Genomic DNA, 18,513 nt, shown 5'->3' with positions numbered 1-18,513 from the left:
GCTTGCACAAGCAATGAGTTGTATGACAGATCCGAATAAGATGAAACTACAATTGAAAGCAATTCCAGCTGCCTTCCAGTATGGTCCCAGCAACCCATCAAGCATTTCTAACCACTGGATGATATGTTTTTTTTTAAATTAATTCCCATCACTCATAGCTTTGCTTGGATTCATTTGTTCCTTTATTAATGAGTTGATCTTTTTTTTCTTTCTTTCCGGTTGGCATGTATTAAAAATAATACAAAGGTTTTGATGGATACAAAAGCTGGCCGAAAGTGAGAGCCCAAAGCAATGGATTCCAACCATGACTGCATTATTCTTACTTAAAAAATATATCTCATATGAGTGGCCCTCAATTATTTAATAAAATAATAGTATAATATAACAATTATTAGCCAACCACACTTCATATCATTTAACAATAATAAGCTAACGTATTTTAGAAATCTCTTAACTTATAATAATTAAATGAGGGAAAATAATAACTAAAGTCCATGAATTTTTTCCATAATTCTTTTGAATTCAATACTTTATCATTTCTAAAATTTAGCCTCTAAGTTGGGGTGTGACAAATGTTGTTCAAGTCTGATAAAGTATTACATCATACAACCCATTGACTGTACTTTAAAGTAATAGATCTCAAACATGCCTTGAATCGATAAAAAAAATACCCTGACAAAGTCTCCAACAATTTCTGATTTCCCTTCCATGCCTGAATTGAAGCCGAAACAATCTGTCTGCTTACTGGTTTATGATGAATACAATGCAGACCACAATCATGTGGAACCTATGAACATGAAAGAGAATGATTTTATGCATTTCATGGATACTGGACTGAAATCAACATTCAAGCAATGCATAGTAATTAAAACTCTTCGGATAAGGGTACGTAGTGTTAGAAGTATTTTCCAACGCGTAGGAGAGTATAATCAATAGAAATCCGATACTCATCACTGAATTCGAGTAAAACAGGTTATTACTAGTTAAAATTTACACTTACCATGTTACTTGTTTAGATGAACCACTGTTTGCTGGGGCCATAGGAGCCGGAGGTGGAGGTGGAGGAAGGGTTGGGGGTGTGGGTGGAGGTGGAGGTGGAGAGCCAAAGATTCCTGTCAAATAAGAGAAAACATTTAGATTCAACTATAAGTATTCGATATCGGTATGTGTTTAATATACAGTCACGGTTCGATGAATCAAACCATAACAATACATAAATGTCGAATATGAGTACTTTGAAAACAATATAGACAATGAATGTCACTAACCGCAAAGGAGCATGTTTTCAGGGGCCTTCTTTTCCTTAGCAGGGTTAGGATCAGGATCATAGACTCTCACATAAAGCTCCTGACCTAAGTACCAGTTTTTCAAGTGTTGTGATCTCAAATTCCACATCCCAGGATTGTCTAAATAAGCATAAACCGATGTCCATCTGCCAGGGTACACCTGAATTGTCGAGCGGACCACCGGATCGTAGGTATTGTAAGAAGATCGAGAATTCGGTGTCCATTGTTCTTCACCAAACCTAAAGCCAATACAAATTGAACCGTAAATAAGCTTTGCTTCACCCTGTGAATTTTAATTCTAATCTTTACTTACCCAACTACGAAGAATCCAAAACCATCCAAATGCCAAGTATGGATTAAATCCAAGTCATTCTTGAACACAAACTCGGTCCAGCCGTTATGGATTCCAGATGCTACGAAAACATCGTTGACGGCTTCAGCGTTTGAAGAATTTGTTGGGAATTTGTCGAGAACATAAACACCGTTTCCTCCATTGGCGAAGGCATCGGCGAGCTTTAACGGAGTTTTGGGTGTAAGATAAGATACGTTGTTTACTGTATATCGAGCTTTGCCGTTGATCTCTGAAACCAAGCTTTGGAGAACGAAGGATTGCGATAATGTCACATTCGAAACGTTGAAGGTTCCTTGCGGATTAGGCCTAGCAGCTCCCGCCGTCAAATTCCACCTACACAAACCAACACGATATGGTTAGTTAAGATGTCCCGCCTTCACAAATCGATTCCGTCTTTCTCGATTTACCTAATGGATTTAGCTTGATCGATGGAGAATTGGATATCGAATGGATCAGGCCCCGGTGGCAGACCACCTCTAGGAGGAATAATGGAGTTTTCGTAGTGCAACACCGCGACACCGACAAGATCACTGAACCCGGTGGCATTGACCTGTTTCGGAACCGCCACAATGTAATAATCTTGTTCTTGTTGATCTGCCGTGACGAGCACGGAGTAAGATTGGCCGACATGTACGTCGAGAGAATCCACAGGCATCTGATTAACATAAGATCCTTCTGTTTCAACCAATAGCATCCGGTGATTTTGAATCCTGAAGTTGAAACTCCAGGCAGTTCCAACGTTCGATACCCTGAACCTGTATGTCTTTCCTGCATTACATAAACACCACAACGTTATTCGATCTATGGTTCACGCATTAAATATATCCGAATTTCGAATATAAATAATTTAATAAAAAAGAAGAAAAATTATTTTATTTCGTACCCTTTGTTACGGTAAACAATTCATAGGCTTTTGAATCATTATCCAAATACGAGCCCTTTCCATTCATCAAGATTTTATCAGGAGGGATCTCATAGACCGTTGAATTGTTTATGAGCTGGGACCTTATTTCCTGTATGATGCAGAGAAATTGTATGTTATTTCAATTTATATGATTGTCAGATACGAATATGTATTCAACATAAAATATTTGCGTTCGAGTAAGTAACATTGCAATCATTGATGTATAGGCTCAATGAGAAGACTATGTACATTACCTTGTAACTCTTCTGATACCAGTCTCCAATGAGAAGATCAAAATCATTCTCGGGTTGGGGGAAGGGTACTTCGATCACTGGACGATTATTAACTCGAATCGGACCGTATCCGCCTCCGGCTTTCAAGAAATTGATGGAGGGGAAATAGATGAAAGACCCAATTTGATCCTTGACCTGAAACTCGTAAGTCCAGTTAGTGCCAGGCTGAATTGGACAGTTCGTTCCCGAAACTCCATCCTGCCATGAGTTAAGTCTTTGTTGTATCCCATTCCTGCATCACCAACCACATCAAAAACCCTAAGTTTTTCGATATAAAAGAGTCGGCACCATCTAGATAATATCGTATCGATGTTAGAATTCAAACTCTTATTATTTTCGTACCATGTAAATAGTAGTGGCTCATCTATATTGTTGAACACATTGACGTAAACTACGTCATTGGTTGTGGCATTGACGAGGGGACCTGGAAACATCCCATTGATGGTAATAACCTGTGAAGAACACATCTCAGATCATAAACACAAATCAAATCAACTGGAAGAAGAAAAAAGACGTGCAAAATTACAGTTAAAGAACTTAATGGTGTTTTTAACAGATGACAAACTTACAGGTTGTTCTTGAGGAAATGGAAGAACTGATGTATTAATGGCTACAGTCCACTCCAAGTAAACATCAGCACCATTACTAACGGTGATTAAGAGCTTGAAGATAAAAGCTGATATGAATATCAGCCTAGGGAAGTTGCCGGAAACTGCCATTACAACCACCGGAAATGGTGGTTGTGGGGGTTGTGATTTGGACAAGAAAATGAACAAGAAATGCTTAAGTTTTAAAACTGAAATTACATAGGTTAGGACAAAATACAATAGCTTGGTGGAACTTCCAGGGCAAATAGAAAGGTCCAAATGATTTAAAAAAATTGAGAAGAACATTAATTTGGATGTTAAAGACAATTGACAAGAAATAATTAAAAAATTGTATTAAATATTTTCCTTTGATTTCTCAGAATAATGAACCAGTTGGCTTTGGATTGCTGACAATTGTATTCTCAATATCATAAGAATAATTGATTAGTGCCTACCGAGTTACCGAGGTAAATTTTAAAATGAAAATTTTAAGATTTCATTTCATTAAAATTACTTCAACTTCTTTTATATACATAAAATTAATGATTGTTGGTTTTATCTTTGGAGATTTTTCATTTTTTTTGGTAAAACATGTAATTCCAATGAAATCATATAAGTCCAAGATATTATTATTACAATAAGTGTGAATATATTTACCTTTGCATAAAAATCTCGTGATTAATTCTTAACCAACCAAAAGTCATGAAATATTTGCACATAGTTTTGAGGTTAAAAACAAATATCACAAGAAAATATAACAAATGAAATCTTTGCCCGAATGAATGGAACGTCTATCCCTCTAAAAAAAATTCGTCTTTGTAATTTACATTAGAATTTTGAGCTAAATAAATACGTATTTATAACTATTCGAGGTTGGTATACCCTGACAACTTAGACGGGAAGAAAGTAAATATCTTTATGGGTAAACTACGCAAATGATCAATAATGTTTTAGTAAGTTTTCGTTTACACCAATGATGTTTTAAAGTCACAAATCGATCACTAATGTTATCATTTGTTACAAATTGGTCACTCGACGTGAACAATCCTTAACAGACGTGACGAAAAACACAACTGACACATTAACTGCTTACACGGACTGGGTTAACCGCCACGTTGGAGACCCAAAAGCCTTCACCGGTCACCTAATCCCTAAACTTAATTTAGGGTTTTTCATTCCTATCTCTATTCTTTAAAACTTTTTTCCTGAAAATTGTAAGAGAAGATAAATCTTGTGAAGATGGAAGACTTCATTGATGTTCCGCTTTGCAACTATGGATTCTCAGTTAAGGTTTTATTTTTTATTTTTTAGTTTCTATCAAACCCAAAAGAAGATTACCATAAAGCATAGTGTTGTCCCCCCTTTTTTGTAACCTACATGAAAGTACTATTGTTTTTCTTTGCTCATTTTTCTTACTACTTTTTTTCTGAGACAAATGGAAGAAGAAGAAATCTTATTTTCTCACTACTTTTTCTTTCAGATGAATTGAAGAAGGAGAAATAGGTTTATGGAAGAAAAAAGAAATGTGTTTATGGAAAAAGAAGAAACAAGTTTATGTAAGAAGAAGAAACAAGTTTATGGAAGAAGAAAAAATGTTTATGGAAGAAGTAGAATGGTTCAGAATGGTAAATGAAACCCTTGATTCTCCCTATTAATTAGGGTAAACTACATAGTTGGTCACTAATGTCTAAGAAAGTTTTCGTTTTCCCCACTGAAGTTTAAAAAAAGTGGCGGTCAACACAATCCATGTAAGCAATTAATGTGACATATGTGTTTTTCGGCACGCCTGTTAACGGTTGTTAACATCGAGTGATCAATTTGTAACAAACGATAATGTTAGTGACCGATTTGTGACTTTTGAAACATCAATGGTGAAAAGAAAAACTTTCTCAAATATTAATGACCATTTGTGTAATTTACCATGTCTTTATTTAAGTACAAAACAACTTTATTTAAACACAAAGTAAATTTAATTTTGACTAATAATAAAATAATATGCTCCCAAATTATATAAAATAAAAATGAAAAATATTAGATTGAATTTAATTACAAATAAATAATAAAATAACTAAAATTTTATAAAAAATAAAAAAAATAATATATATGATTTGTATCCAATTTTCTACATGTGTTGCATATTTTTGAATTTTTGATACCTGATTAAGGCGTTTCAAGAAGCATTAAAAATTTAACTGAAAGACAATCAATAAGTAAGAAGACATCTCAACCCAAAACTACATGTATCTCATATGAAATATCTTTGCAGCTCATATAATGTTTCAGCCTTCAAAAACAACTTCAATTTCTTATCTTATCTAAATTGTTTCACCCCTCTTATGATCCTACCATTTCCGCACTCCTAAAAAAGATTCGACCTCAAATCTATAATTTACTCGAACCATAATTCTTAGTATCTATTTATAATGATAGTTACTTTGTTACAAAGAAATCTTATTTTTGTAAAAATTTACTCAAAGTAAATCATATATTATTAATCAATATAAAAGAAAATAAATGTTTTACAATTTGAGTGAAATTGAATTTGGGACAAATTCTAAACACTTAGAAATTTGTAAGCAGAAAAATAATCAAAACGATAACATCATAAAAATAAGACATAAGTAAAAGGCGAGTTTTAACGTGGTTTGATCTTGTCTACCTTTACGAACGAGAAAAATAATAATTTATTATAAACTTAGATATCACAAAGAGTACAAATATATAATATCTCATGTATTTAAAATTCGGTATTATACAAAAACTGAAATATCCCAAATCATTCTTCCAATATCCCAAATCACTCTTCTAATATCCCTACAAAATTCATCTATGCAATACATATCTCAAAAGTTATAAAGACCTGCTACACACACACACTATATATATATATATATATATATATATATTCAAATACATTATCAACAAGAAACATAATTCAATAAGATTTCTTGCCTAAAATAAGTATTTACTTATTAAAGAACAACTAGATCGATTGAAGAATTACTTCCCCTACAACTTGAACTATAACTTATGATACCACTTGATAGGAATCTGTAAATGAAAAAATAAATATCAACATAGAAAATATCACACAAAAAAGGTTGAATTTAACATGGTTCAACTTTGGTTACCTCCACAGATAAAAAAAACAATATTATACTATAAACGTAGAGATCATGATATATACAAATACATGATATATCATGTATCCTAAAATTTGATATTTATATAAAATCCAGAGTATCCCAAATCACTCTCACAATATTCTTACAAAACTCATCTCTGCAACATATATACCTCAAAAATTACATTGAGGGTTACATATCTCCAAATTAATTATCTTTCATAATACTAAAGTTTAAGACATACATCATATTTATATAATCAAATATTTGGTCACTAAGAAATTTAATTCAATAAAATTTATTGACTAAAATAAATATTACTTATTAAATAAATTAAATTATCAACTAATCTCTAATTGTTAGAATTATAATAAAATCTAACTTAATTACTAATAGTTGCGGAACTTGGTGATAAAGTTTGGTTAAAACTTTAAAAAATTCAGAGGTTTAAATTAAAAATTTTGAAGGGTTTAGTTTACATTTTTTTCCTAAAAATTCGGCTCTAACTAAAACTGTTGAAATTTTGAAAAGATTAATGAGAATTTTTAAAAATTATAGGATGAGTTTTAATTAAGAATATTAAAAAAAAATAAAGTTTAATATGAATTTCTAAAATTTTTTAGGGGGGCAATTTAATTTTTTTTTAAATTTTAAGAACTAAAATTATAATTTTGGTATTTTTTCCTTAAAAAAAGAGGGAGGAAAAAAGCTAGTCTAGATACACTATTTTCTCTCTTTTTTCCTCTTATTACAATGATAAAACTCACACCTATTTATAGATTTTAATAGTCACTGGATTATTGACACATGTTAACATCTTAACAATTTAACATTATAAATATTTAGATTCTTCTAGTAAATAATTCTAGACATAGTATTAAATAATACAAATATCTATATTATTTTATGGATATATTTAGACATATACTCTTTTTACATTAATCTAGAATATTCCCAAGATATATTTCCTAAATGATAATTATATATTTACCTATAAGTTGTCTTGGATTTGAACAACAATGTTCGATTAACCTTATCTTCAACTATTTAATCTTTTAATCCCTAAATTTAATATGATCATGCCAAATGCATTGAATACCTCATAAACTATAATATAACATACTTAAATTAAAGTATAGCATGTCTCCAATCTAAGTATGTAACACATATATCCATCTTGTCTAATAATAAGCCATCATTAAAATGTATTTGTCTCTTTATTTTGAAATTTCATTCTCATCCCTGTTTCATTCATGTCAGTAATTTTGGGCATGCAACATTACTTATAGCTCTAGAAATTTGGGTAATAATTTTTACAGTTGCATCAATAGCAAAGTCGGAGGATGGTACACTTGCTTTCGACTTTTTTCTTCTTCTGTGGAACACCTCATTCTCCCTCAATGTTTTTTTATGATCCTCCCTAACCTTGTAAATTTTCTCATTTGATGCCTTTTGGGTAAATTTAGCATGTATTTTAGCCTTCTTACGTGCCACTCACTCCTCTTTCAATCGTCGTTTGAGCCCCGCAATTGACTTCTTCATCTTTAACTCAACCTATGGAAATACTATTATTCATTAATCCATGCTTATAGTTTGATGAATAAACTATACACACTAACAAACAATTTATAAAAATGAGGCATAAAAATAGATAAAATATGCATAATCAAATTAATAAATAATATCACAGTAATTCGCCTAGTATGATATTGCGTGGAACGATCTTTCTAAGAAGATTCCTCTTCATTTTGGTGACGGGTAGTTGCCTTTTTCTGTCACATGAATACAGTCACAAAATGACACACATCCCTACTTTACATTAAGTTCTCAAAAGAAAACACTAACCTTAAGTTCAACAAACAATTCATTAGAATACGGTTGCCCACCATTTTGTGCAATGACAGTCAGTGGCAAAACTAACATTATTTTTTGGAGGACCGTTTAAATTTTTTTGAGCAAACCAATAATATTAATAATGCCTATCATGTTTTTCTTGAGAAAATAGATAATTAGAGGAATATATTTGACATGGACATGCACTAAAGTAATTCCATCTCGTTTATTGACGGGATATTCATACATTGACTTACGTAACTCGGGATCATGTTATGTAAACAAAGGATTAACATGTCCAACCTCAACAACCAGATACATAGGAGGAGTGTGTGTGTGCGCGCATACATGTGTGTGCGTGTATGTGTAATTTTTTTAAAGATTAAAATTCATGAACCCACATAATAAATATATATTTAAAATAAAATCGTAAATAGATGTATTATATTTATAATATAAATATCGAGATTCGAACTACACAAGGTAAGACAATATGCGTATTATTAATTACTCAATCAATTAATAGATCTTGAGACAATCAAATTTAATAATTTATTATACTCGTCTCTCTTGAGGAAACCTTTTAATATTATGTATATATATATATATACAGGATCACGACCCCTTACTAGTCTTAAAGTCGTTTCGCCCCTAATTATTAATTAAAATTTGAGACAATATTTACATGTGAAAAAGTAAAACCATTAGAAAAATCGATTTTCACAAATTTCTCAACCTACTACAACCAATCTCAAATTCAAACAATTATTTAGTTTAAATTTAAAATAAAAGTTTTAAAAAATATTTTATTCATCTTATAGAAAATACTTTGTTGTTTAAATATTCTTTCTTGAAATTTTACATGAGCAATGTTCAAAAAGTAAACACATCTGTTACTTGTCTTTAACATGTATACAAATCAAATAGACGACAATGCAAGCATATAAATTTTATCTTCGATCGTTTAATAAATTAAATTTTTTAAAAAAATATTTAAATCTTTATAAATTAATATTTAATCAATTTAAAATTTATTTCTTTACATTACTCACAATTTATTCATCCATGAGTGTAATGGACTGCACAATCACAATAAGGCAAACAAAGAGAAAAGTCAAGGGAAATTACCATAATTTTTGCAACTCTATATTTATGTAATTTATTCTTCTTATATATTTGCATGCATTTGATTGGTTGATTGATGTTTTTAACGATAAAGTAGTACTAGTAATAAAATATATAAATATTGAAAATTAAATATACTATTATACCTATTAAAATATAATTTATATGATTATTTCGTTAATAATTTGATGGTGAATGACAGTAAATTAAAATTTTGAAAAGTTAAGTAACTAAAATAATTTTTTTTAAATTAAGTAACCAAAATAGAATCAAACTTAAAGTTGGCTGACGACTCATACTTTACCCTAAATTATTTAAACGCTTTGGCTTACAAAATATAAATAAGTGAAATTTCTTGCAATCGAAGGAACTCTATATCTTGCTCATCAATCAAAAAAACAAAATATTTATTTCAAATCGTTCAACTATTTATATCAACTACAAAAACGTCCTATTTTGAAGTTTCGGTTTTCCCCCAAACTATTCTCTCTCTATGGGTCGTCAAAATTCTTTAGCCGCAGATCAAAGACTAACGGCGGCGGCGAAGACTGGCTGTTCAGAGACGGAGTTAGCACCTGGGTTTCGATTCCACCCAACCGATGAAGAAATTGTTAGTTATTATTTGAAAAGAAAAGTTATCAACAAGCCTGTCATATTTAAGGCTATCGGTGAAGTTGATATTTACAAGCATGAACCGTGGAACCTTCCAGGTTATTTTTATTTATCAATTTTTGTTCTAAACTTTAGAAGTTAATGTTTAATTTTATTTTTTCAGTCTAATCTAGTATTTGTGATTTTTTTTTTTTGCATCTTGGATTTTTATGATAAATTTTCTATTACCATGATACTCTTCTATTGATTTTTACTTAATTTTCAATTTATGTTGCTAAAATCTTGCTTGTGGTTGTTTTTCAGACAAATCAAGATTGAAAACCAGAGATCAGGAATGGTATTTCTTCAGTTCATTGGATAAGAAGTATAGCAATGGGGGAAGAATGAACAGGGCTACAAACCAAGGGTATTGGAAGACCACGGGTAAAGATCGAGAGGTCCATCACAATTCGCAGGTTATCGGGATGAAGAAGACGTTAGTCTTTCATAGCGGGAAAGCTCCAGATGGATTGCGAACCAATTGGGTTATGCATGAGTACCGGCTCGTTGAAGAAGAGTTGGAAAGGATTGGAGCATCTCAGGTTGAAACTATTTGATTTGATATTAATGGTGAATGATGATCTGATATGCATGACTAATATTGATGTTACGAATTAAGTTATTTTGTATGCTAAATATTTTGGATGACAAAAGAAATATAATTTTAGCTTGAAATACTTGGCAAGAATTGGAGCATTGCATGTTTGAGACCACCATTAAAATGAGCTTGATGTTGAATGAGATCTGTTATGTATCACTCCAAGTGTTGATGTTGCAGTTACAGATTAAGCCATGTACATTAACAGTTGCCTCGTGTTTCACCTATAATTTGGATGACGAAATAGAATTTTAATACGAAATACTTAGTATGTTGTGCCTTAGGTATTATTCTGCATTGATCTGATTGTACTGAAGAATGGACCTGAGAGTTTGAGACACTTTTTTCTGTGTGGAAAAAAAATACAAGTTATGAGAGATGATTAGAAAATATAAGTTTGAGCTGGTTATATGTTTGCTACCTTTGTTTCATTGCAATCCAGTTACTAAGAAAATATAGTAAATGTGATTCCTTTTGTCATATGTTATGATGTTTTTATTGATAAAATTAATAATATGTTACTCCATGTTACTGCTACTTTTCGTTTATTTCTTTAAGTATTTGTGTCCGACACCCTATGTTACATGTATCTGTGGGGTTTTTAGTGTTTTTTATTTTCATGGTTTATTAATATTTTAAAACCTTATGTTTAGAAGTCCTACAATTTTATCTACAAACGAACTTGACGATTTTACTATCATAAACTATTAAGATTTTATTTTTTCGGTTTCCTCTCTTTAGGGTTATGTGCTCTGTAGAGTAATTCATAAGAATAATATTGGACCACCAAATGGAAACCGATATGCACCTTTCATTGAGGCAGAGTGGGATGATGATTCAGCCATTTTGTTTCCGGGAGTAGACACCAAGGATGATGCAGTAACTGTTAGCGATTCGATAGCCGGCAATGATGTGGCAGCTGCTCAGAATGCTGCGACTGAAAGCAACGGTGTTCAAAGGATCAGTTCCGAGCAGGTATGTGCCTTATCTTTCTTGTTATGGCTTTATTATAATAATCAACTTTATCGTAGATGTTCATGTTTTTTTAAGTGTTGAATTTCCTTTAGATCCTCACTTCGATGATTTCACTTGTTTTATATTATATAACATTTTTAAACCCTAAATCCTACACACATAATTGGATATTTCTACACTTATTTGACACTTTCATTGAATGGAAGATTCCATACCGAGGAACTGTTCCGTTTATCCCTTTATTTGTCTAGTAAGATGATGGCGAGTAATATTGCAAGATTGCCTGCTGAGCTCTGGTTTATAAGGATAGTTCTATAAAAGCAAGTTGGATAGTTCTATATAATCAAGTTTATCGAGCACTTTATAGCTATGTAACTGGTGTGAGTATTGCACCCAGATGTGTTCAATGCGGACAGGTTCAAATTTGTTCAAGATTTTCATGTATTTGGAAGGTCCTTGGAGGATTATAACCCCTCACGCATGTTTAGGTATGTCAAACCAGTAGCGGAACTTGGTGATAAAGTTTGGGAGGCCAACTTAAAACTTTAAAAAATTTAGAGGTTTAAATTATAATTTACAAAAATTTTGAATAGTTCAGTTTACATGTTTTTCAAAAAAAAAGGTTTAATTAAAAAAATAAAATTTGAAAGGCTTAATGAAAATTTTTAAAAAATTATGGGAGGGGTTTAATTAAGAACATTTAAAAAATATAAAGCTTAATAAGAATTTCTAAAAATTTTGTGGGGGCTAAATTATATTTTTGAAAATTTTAAAGGTCTAAAACTGAATTTTCCTAAATTTTGGACGGTCGTGGCCCTCACTTGTCCTCACTTAATTCCGACATTGTGTCAAACATGGGTCTCGGACATGGGTAATTAAAGAAATGAAAAACCTCAGGCCTGAGTGGTAACATTTGATTCCGGCACGGAATATCTACAAATATGAACACTGTGGATGTCATGATGGTCAAAGAACCCTCTAAATAAATGGACAAGCTTAGAAATAATTGAATGTGCGTCAAACACATACCGATATCTGGCAAACTCAAGTTAAACTAACGTAGCACTGTTCTTGATTTAGTTGTTATCTCTATGGTTTTTAATGCTTGCATCTTCGTATGTCAGATGCTACTGTTATATTACCTGAATGTGATGTGCCTCTTATGAACTCTGTTTTATGACGGCAGGACATTCAATATCTGGAAGAGGATGCTCCGCCTAGTGATGAAGTTCTGAGAGAGTTGCCGAATGAGAGAACGGATGACCGTACTTTGTTATCTCCATGCAAGATCAATAGATCAGATGATTGCATGCATAATCGAGAATCACCCTTATCTCTATCCCAATACAAGAGAAGGCGGCATACAGATTCAGTTCCAAACCATGCAAATATTTCTGAGAATTCTACTAAAACTACTCAGGGTCATTGTTCAGCTAGAACAAAGACAATGTCTCCATCATCCGCTACAAAAACAGCAGTTTCTGCACTCTTGGAATTTTCGTCGATAGAAACTATAGAACCGAAAGAGAATCAGAACACTTGTTCTCCTCCTCCGCCAAAAAACATTACAAGTAGTCTATATTCCGTTGTGCCTCCTGATTGCATGAAACTTATCAACGAACTACAATATGAGGTCCGCAAGATCTCCTTTGAGAAGGATTCATTGAGGCTCGAATTGATGAGTGCTCGAACTATGATCAGCATTCTACATTCGAGAATCGATTCTCTTATTGATGAAAACGAGGAACTGAAGAGGAGCAACCGAGACAGGTAGCACGGGTTGCCTAGGAGCTTTTCTGGCAGATTTCCTTATCTTTACCCTTATTTAGGCATGAATTGTTGTTCACCGGCATTAGCATTCGGCTTGTACGTTTGAAAATGTACCTGGATGGCCAGATATTCCATTGAAAATGATGAATAGCAAAGCATTATTTTGATTTGTTAAAGCTTAATTAAAGGAACTTTTAAGTTTCTAGTTATCCAAACAAGTTAAATGTATAATAAGAGAGTTTTAAATCCAAAAACAAAGATGGAAGAGTGCTTATTATCAACCACAAATGCCGTAATAACACAATAAGACCCACACACCCATCACATTAAAAACGTAAAATGGAACTAAAATTCCCATAAAAACAATAAATCTTTCATCTTTTCCCTTGATGCCTTGCATCTCCTAGTCGTTACAAAAGTTGGTCCGACCGGGTTACTCTCTACCCCTCTTGGAGCCACTCTTTCGGGACTTTGTGCTTCCTCGTTTGCCAGTGGAACTGACTTGGGCAGTGCTGGCAGCGTGAAGAGGCACATGATGTCCAGGAACCAAAGCAGGGAACCCAACAGCAGGGATTCTACAAAGGCAAACAATGATTAGAACTGTTCAACAGGCTTAAAAGAATGAACCATAATTAATAGCAACAGTATTTAATAAGTAACAAAGAATACAAAAAACATAGAGTTCTAGAGTATTGTTATTAATCTTTAGTGGATCAGAAGTATAATAAGTCGCAAAACAGCCCTCTGCTTGACATCTATACTTCACTAATAAGCTTGAAGTAGGAAAAATGAAATTACAAGGCTAAAACCAAAACCCTAATCCAAATGATAAACCCTACTAAAAGCTAACATGGGCAAGGTTGAATATTTACCAATTCCATTATGATTCTGATCTAGAAGAATAAAACTAGAAACACAATTGCAAAGGCCATAAACAAGTACTGTTTGCTAAGCAGCTCTGGCTCTTTACCTTTTGTTCGTGAAATATCCATAAAATGCATATCCAAACATAGAGTAATATGACCTTCCAAATGTATGAAAAATTCAGGAAAAAGAAACGAACGTACGGGTATTGAACACATATGATATTAGAATTAAAACCCAAGTCAAGTAATATATACAATTTATGAAGACAAGAAATCTAGTAACCTACACATGTATGCACACTTCATATAGGACATTAAAACCGGAGCCCAGTAACATAATCCATTTGTGAAGGAAAAAAGTGCTTTCTTCCCCATTGTATTATTAAATAGAAGACTATGAATGCAAGGAGAGATGGTATAGAGAATCATAACATACCCAACAAGAGCACAGCAGACTCCTGCTTGGCTGAGGATGCATCAAATGTGCCACCCTTATGCAAAGTAAGACGAAGAGCTTGATTCTCAGCAATGAAGAACTGAAGCATATGGCTCAGTCTCCTACATTCCCCTTCTAAATACCTACTCTTCATCTCAAGATCCTTGACATAAATCTTCTTCCTCTCCCTTGATCTCACCGCTGCATCTCTGTTTCTCAACTGCCTAATAAATACATTCAGATCAATCAATTGCACTAAAACCAGTTCCTTATCTTCAAATTTGGGTTTAAACAAGATAACTCTGTTCACAAACTACTTGGGTCTAATTTAGTTTTTTTTTTCCTAATTAGTGTTCAAGAATCTCAATTTGAACTCGAGTACTAATACAAAAATGGAGTTTGAAATTGAACATGGAAAACAAGTTCATTTTTATTAGGTAAAAAACTTAATCAAAATTTTGAACTCGCCAATGAAAATCAAGCTTATGTTTTTGAAGATGAGAGCAATTCAATGTTCATTCCAAATCAAACTCAAGCTTTAAAAGTACAATTCAATTGAGCTGTTTTCAGTCAAACTAGAGTTTCTTAAGTAAGCAACTACATCTCTTACATCGAATTAGACATGCAACTAAATAAATTTGAAAGGAAATACAACTTTAGTGAACAATAGAGAACGATAATAGATTGGGAAGATCAATAGAGCTTTAAAGGAAAAACTCGATTAAGCTCTAGTTTCTTACGTAAGCGATTACACTTCTACTTCAAATTAGACATGCAACAAATGAATTTGAAATAAAATACAATATTAGTGAACAATAAACAAAAATGATAAATCGGGAATATCAATTTATACCTTCTCTGTTTCTTAATAAAGGGATCATCTTTATCGACCTCGGTGTGGGTCTGGTTTTGTTTTCTGAAATCAGCATCGTCGAAGGCCACACCGCCACTAGGAGGTGAATCGACCAGTAAATCAGCGAAGAAATCATCATCGGAGGCAGGCTGAGTCTCAGTCCTATCGCCAGAATGATCATCCTCCATCAAAGCCTTCTCGATCTACCCGATCCATGAAGAAACCGCAGGTTCTTGATCGCGATTCTCGGTCGAAAAGGGTTACGGAGGCGTTTCAGTTACCGGTTCCGGTTCATTCTGTAAGATATCTCCGAAATCGGGAAAGTCAGCCTCCAGGAAGAGGGTACCCCAATTGATTTCCTCCATGAAAACCCAAAGGGAAGATGAAATTATTAGGATTTACAAGAGAAGAAGAAGAGGGGTTATGTTTAAGATCGGGGAAAAAATTTAGTGAGAAATTAAATTGAACCGATCAACAGAAAAAAAATACCATTGAACTCTGTTTCCTTAAGCTGAATTTATATGGGAAAAATTAATTCAAATTCCATGATATTGAAAGGAGACTTTTTATGGATCGGGTGATGTTTGTATGTTACATATTTAGCCTGGGTTCAGGTAGTATCCGGAGACAAGCCTGTTTCGCTATTTCCAAGGCTTGGGTAGTCTGGGCTGGGCCCTATTCAGAAACCAAACTCCAATGATTAAATTTAATGTCTTTTTAAAGTGGAATTGGGACACTTAGGTGGTGTTTATTTTTGCAGAGGTAAAAGGTCTGTAGTCTACATATCACATCTGTAGGCATCTGCAGTAGAAGAGGTGGATCAAAAGTCTGCAGTCTGTAAGAAGAATACTATTTGTTTTTTAACGTCTGCAGACTGCTAAAATAAACTGAAATATAAATAAACTGATTTTTTAAACTTAAAAGAGTTTTGCAATACTGAAATTTAAATAATTTTAGTTTTATAATACTGAAATTTAAATAATCCATACAACAAAAATAATAAATTTTTTTAAAATAAATCAATCTATATTTTAAAATAAATCAATTCATATTTTAAAATAAATCAATTCATATTTTAAAATAAATCAATCCATATTTTAAAATAAATCAATTCATATTTTAAAATAAATCAATCCGTATTTTAAAATAAATTTTTCCATATTTTAAAATAAATCTATCCATATTTTAAAATAAATCAATCCATATTTTAAAATAAATTTTTCCATATTTTAAAATAAATCAATCCATATTTTAAAATAAAATTTTAAAATAGATTTAAATAATTTTAATTTCTTTGAAGAGATTTGAAGACCTTTGAAGACATAAAATCATGTCTGCACCAAGAAGACCTCGCGCATATGTTAGAAGAGCTTATGTCTTCTAAAAAACAAACGGTCTGCGAAGCCCAATGTCTGCGCGTGGTATGCACAGCGCAGACATAAGAGCTTTGCAGACCTTACACAGTAAAAACAAACACCACCTTAAGGATGGGCATGGGACCTGAAACCAACGTGTTTCGACCCGATCTGATCCGGTCGGATTTTTTAAACAAATTTCGGGTTCAGGTCGGGTAGGATATTTTTTATGTGATGTTCGGGTCAGGTTAAGGGTGAAAATACCCGACCTGAAAAAATATATAATTTTACCATATATATTTAGGAATAATTACAATAATACCCCTCTATATATTATTTTTTTCTAATTAAATAATTATTTTTATTGAATAAAAATATTTTTTTATTATTTCGGGTTGGGTTTTTAAGTTATATATCGAGTCGGGTCTCTAGTGGAGGACTTTTTGTTCTCGGGTCGGGTCTGATGGACCAAAAAACCCGACCCGACCCGACCCATACCCATCCCTAGGGACACTTATACCACCCCAAAATTTTCTTAGGTAAGGTGTTAAGAGATGGTTAATGTTGGTTTTTCATCCATTTAAATTTGATTTGAAAATTAAAACTTTTGAGTCTCATCCGGTTTATATATATATCATTTTAATTAAATAAAATAATAATTTAATTAAATAATATATAAAAGAGTATTATTATAATTTATTTTAAAATATATATCTAAGTTTAATAATATATTCCATAAAATATATATCTAAATTTAATAAATTTGGCTTAAATTAAAAATAAATAAACTATATTTATTTTTTGCTTTACGTTCCTAAACTATTTTTCGACCAAAATAAATATTTAAATTATTATATGTAATCACTTTAAGTACTTAACTTATTTTTTGGTCAAAATAGGTCCTTAAACTATGACTCTTTTTTGTTTTAAGCTTCTAAATTATTTTTTTTAGTCAAAATAGATATCTAATTTTGTGTGGTGTCTCGACATTTTATTTGCCTAAAAATAATTTTCTAACTAAGAATGATAGGATTTAAAATGATTAAATATAATAGTTTAAAGACTTGATTTGATCATAATATAATTTAGGGGCTTATAGCAAAAAATGGTATAATTTAAGTACTTATTTTTACTTTAAGCCAATAAATTTATATATACATTTGTTACTACTCTATTATAATGATTTATTTATTAAATTTATATAAATATATTTTTTGATGCAAATAGAGCCATTACTTTTATTAAGCGGGGAATATATTTAAAATTATAATGATGTACATAAACTTAACAAGTAATTAGAATATTATCCTATAAACGATAACACAAGATAACTAGTCATTCGAGATCATACAAGGAAAATGTTAAAATTCATCTAAAAACTTGAACAAAAGATAGATACAAATAAATTTGATTGCATAGATAAACGAACCACAATAAGAGATTAAACTATCGAAAGATCACTGATAATCATAAATCAGAATTGAGAATCGTGAGAAAAAATATC

General features: G+C 31.9%; 3 protein-coding genes across 3 annotated transcripts; 1 reads left to right on the top strand and 2 right to left on the bottom strand.

Annotated features, from left to right (window-relative positions):
- Positions 1 to 1,263: 1,263 nt before the first annotated feature.
- LOC120219134 (monocopper oxidase-like protein SKU5) lies at positions 1,264 to 3,717 on the bottom strand. Its single transcript, XM_039216006.1, has 7 exons — positions 3,405 to 3,717; positions 3,178 to 3,287; positions 2,797 to 3,067; positions 2,522 to 2,651; positions 2,046 to 2,406; positions 1,600 to 1,971; positions 1,264 to 1,525 (listed from the first exon to the last, which is right to left on the bottom strand). The coding sequence occupies exons 1-7, from the start codon at positions 3,552 to 3,554 to the stop codon at positions 1,264 to 1,266; spliced, it is 1,656 nt and encodes a 551-aa protein (XP_039071937.1). The 5' UTR covers positions 3,555 to 3,717.
- Positions 3,718 to 9,983: 6,266 nt separating this feature from the next.
- LOC120219135 (NAC domain containing protein 50-like) lies at positions 9,984 to 13,590 on the top strand. Its single transcript, XM_039216007.1, has 4 exons — positions 9,984 to 10,215; positions 10,421 to 10,698; positions 11,496 to 11,729; positions 12,916 to 13,590. Exons 1-4 carry the CDS (start codon positions 9,999 to 10,001, stop codon positions 13,501 to 13,503), a joined length of 1,317 nt encoding a protein of 438 aa, XP_039071938.1. The 5' UTR covers positions 9,984 to 9,998; the 3' UTR covers positions 13,504 to 13,590.
- Positions 13,591 to 13,748: 158 nt separating this feature from the next.
- LOC120219136 (bZIP transcription factor 60-like) lies at positions 13,749 to 16,157 on the bottom strand. Its single transcript, XM_039216008.1, has 3 exons — positions 15,655 to 16,157; positions 14,802 to 15,025; positions 13,749 to 14,074 (listed from the first exon to the last, which is right to left on the bottom strand). The coding sequence occupies exons 1-3, from the start codon at positions 15,840 to 15,842 to the stop codon at positions 13,845 to 13,847; spliced, it is 642 nt and encodes a 213-aa protein (XP_039071939.1). The 5' UTR covers positions 15,843 to 16,157; the 3' UTR covers positions 13,749 to 13,844.
- Between the last annotated feature and the right edge of the window lie 2,356 nt (positions 16,158 to 18,513).

Source organism: Hibiscus syriacus, unplaced genomic scaffold, assembly GCF_006381635.1.
Source record: "Hibiscus syriacus cultivar Baekdansim isolate YM2019G1 unplaced genomic scaffold, ASM638163v2 tig00110204_pilon, whole genome shotgun sequence".
Lineage (NCBI taxonomy): Eukaryota > Viridiplantae > Streptophyta > Magnoliopsida > Malvales > Malvaceae > Hibiscus > Hibiscus syriacus.
Note: the sequence above shows the minus strand (reverse complement) of the source record. Positions and strands in the feature narration are given on the sequence as shown.

Coding starts and splice junctions, on each gene's coding strand:
- LOC120219135 (XM_039216007.1), top strand. CDS start 9,999: ATGGGTCGTCAAAATTCTTTAGCCGCAGATCAAAGACTAACGGCGGCG. Junction 10,216..10,420: donor TGAACCGTGGAACCTTCCAG/GTTATTTTTATT, acceptor GTTGTTTTTCAG/ACAAATCAAGATTGAAAACC. Junction 11,730..12,915: donor AAAGGATCAGTTCCGAGCAG/GTATGTGCCTTA, acceptor TTATGACGGCAG/GACATTCAATATCTGGAAGA.
- LOC120219134 (XM_039216006.1), bottom strand. CDS start 3,554: ATGGCAGTTTCCGGCAACTTCCCTAGGCTGATATTCATATCAGCTTTT. Junction 3,288..3,404: donor CATTTCCTCAAGAACAACCT/GTAAGTTTGTCA, acceptor TGTTCTTCACAG/GTTATTACCATCAATGGGAT. Junction 1,526..1,599: donor TTTGGATTCTTCGTAGTTGG/GTAAGTAAAGAT, acceptor TATTGGCTTTAG/GTTTGGTGAAGAACAATGGA.
- LOC120219136 (XM_039216008.1), bottom strand. CDS start 15,842: ATGGAGGATGATCATTCTGGCGATAGGACTGAGACTCAGCCTGCCTCC. Junction 15,026..15,654: donor TTTATTAAGAAACAGAGAAG/GTATAAATTGAT, acceptor TGTATTTATTAG/GCAGTTGAGAAACAGAGATG. Junction 14,075..14,801: donor GTCTGCTGTGCTCTTGTTGG/GTATGTTATGAT, acceptor TTGCCTTTGTAG/AATCCCTGCTGTTGGGTTCC.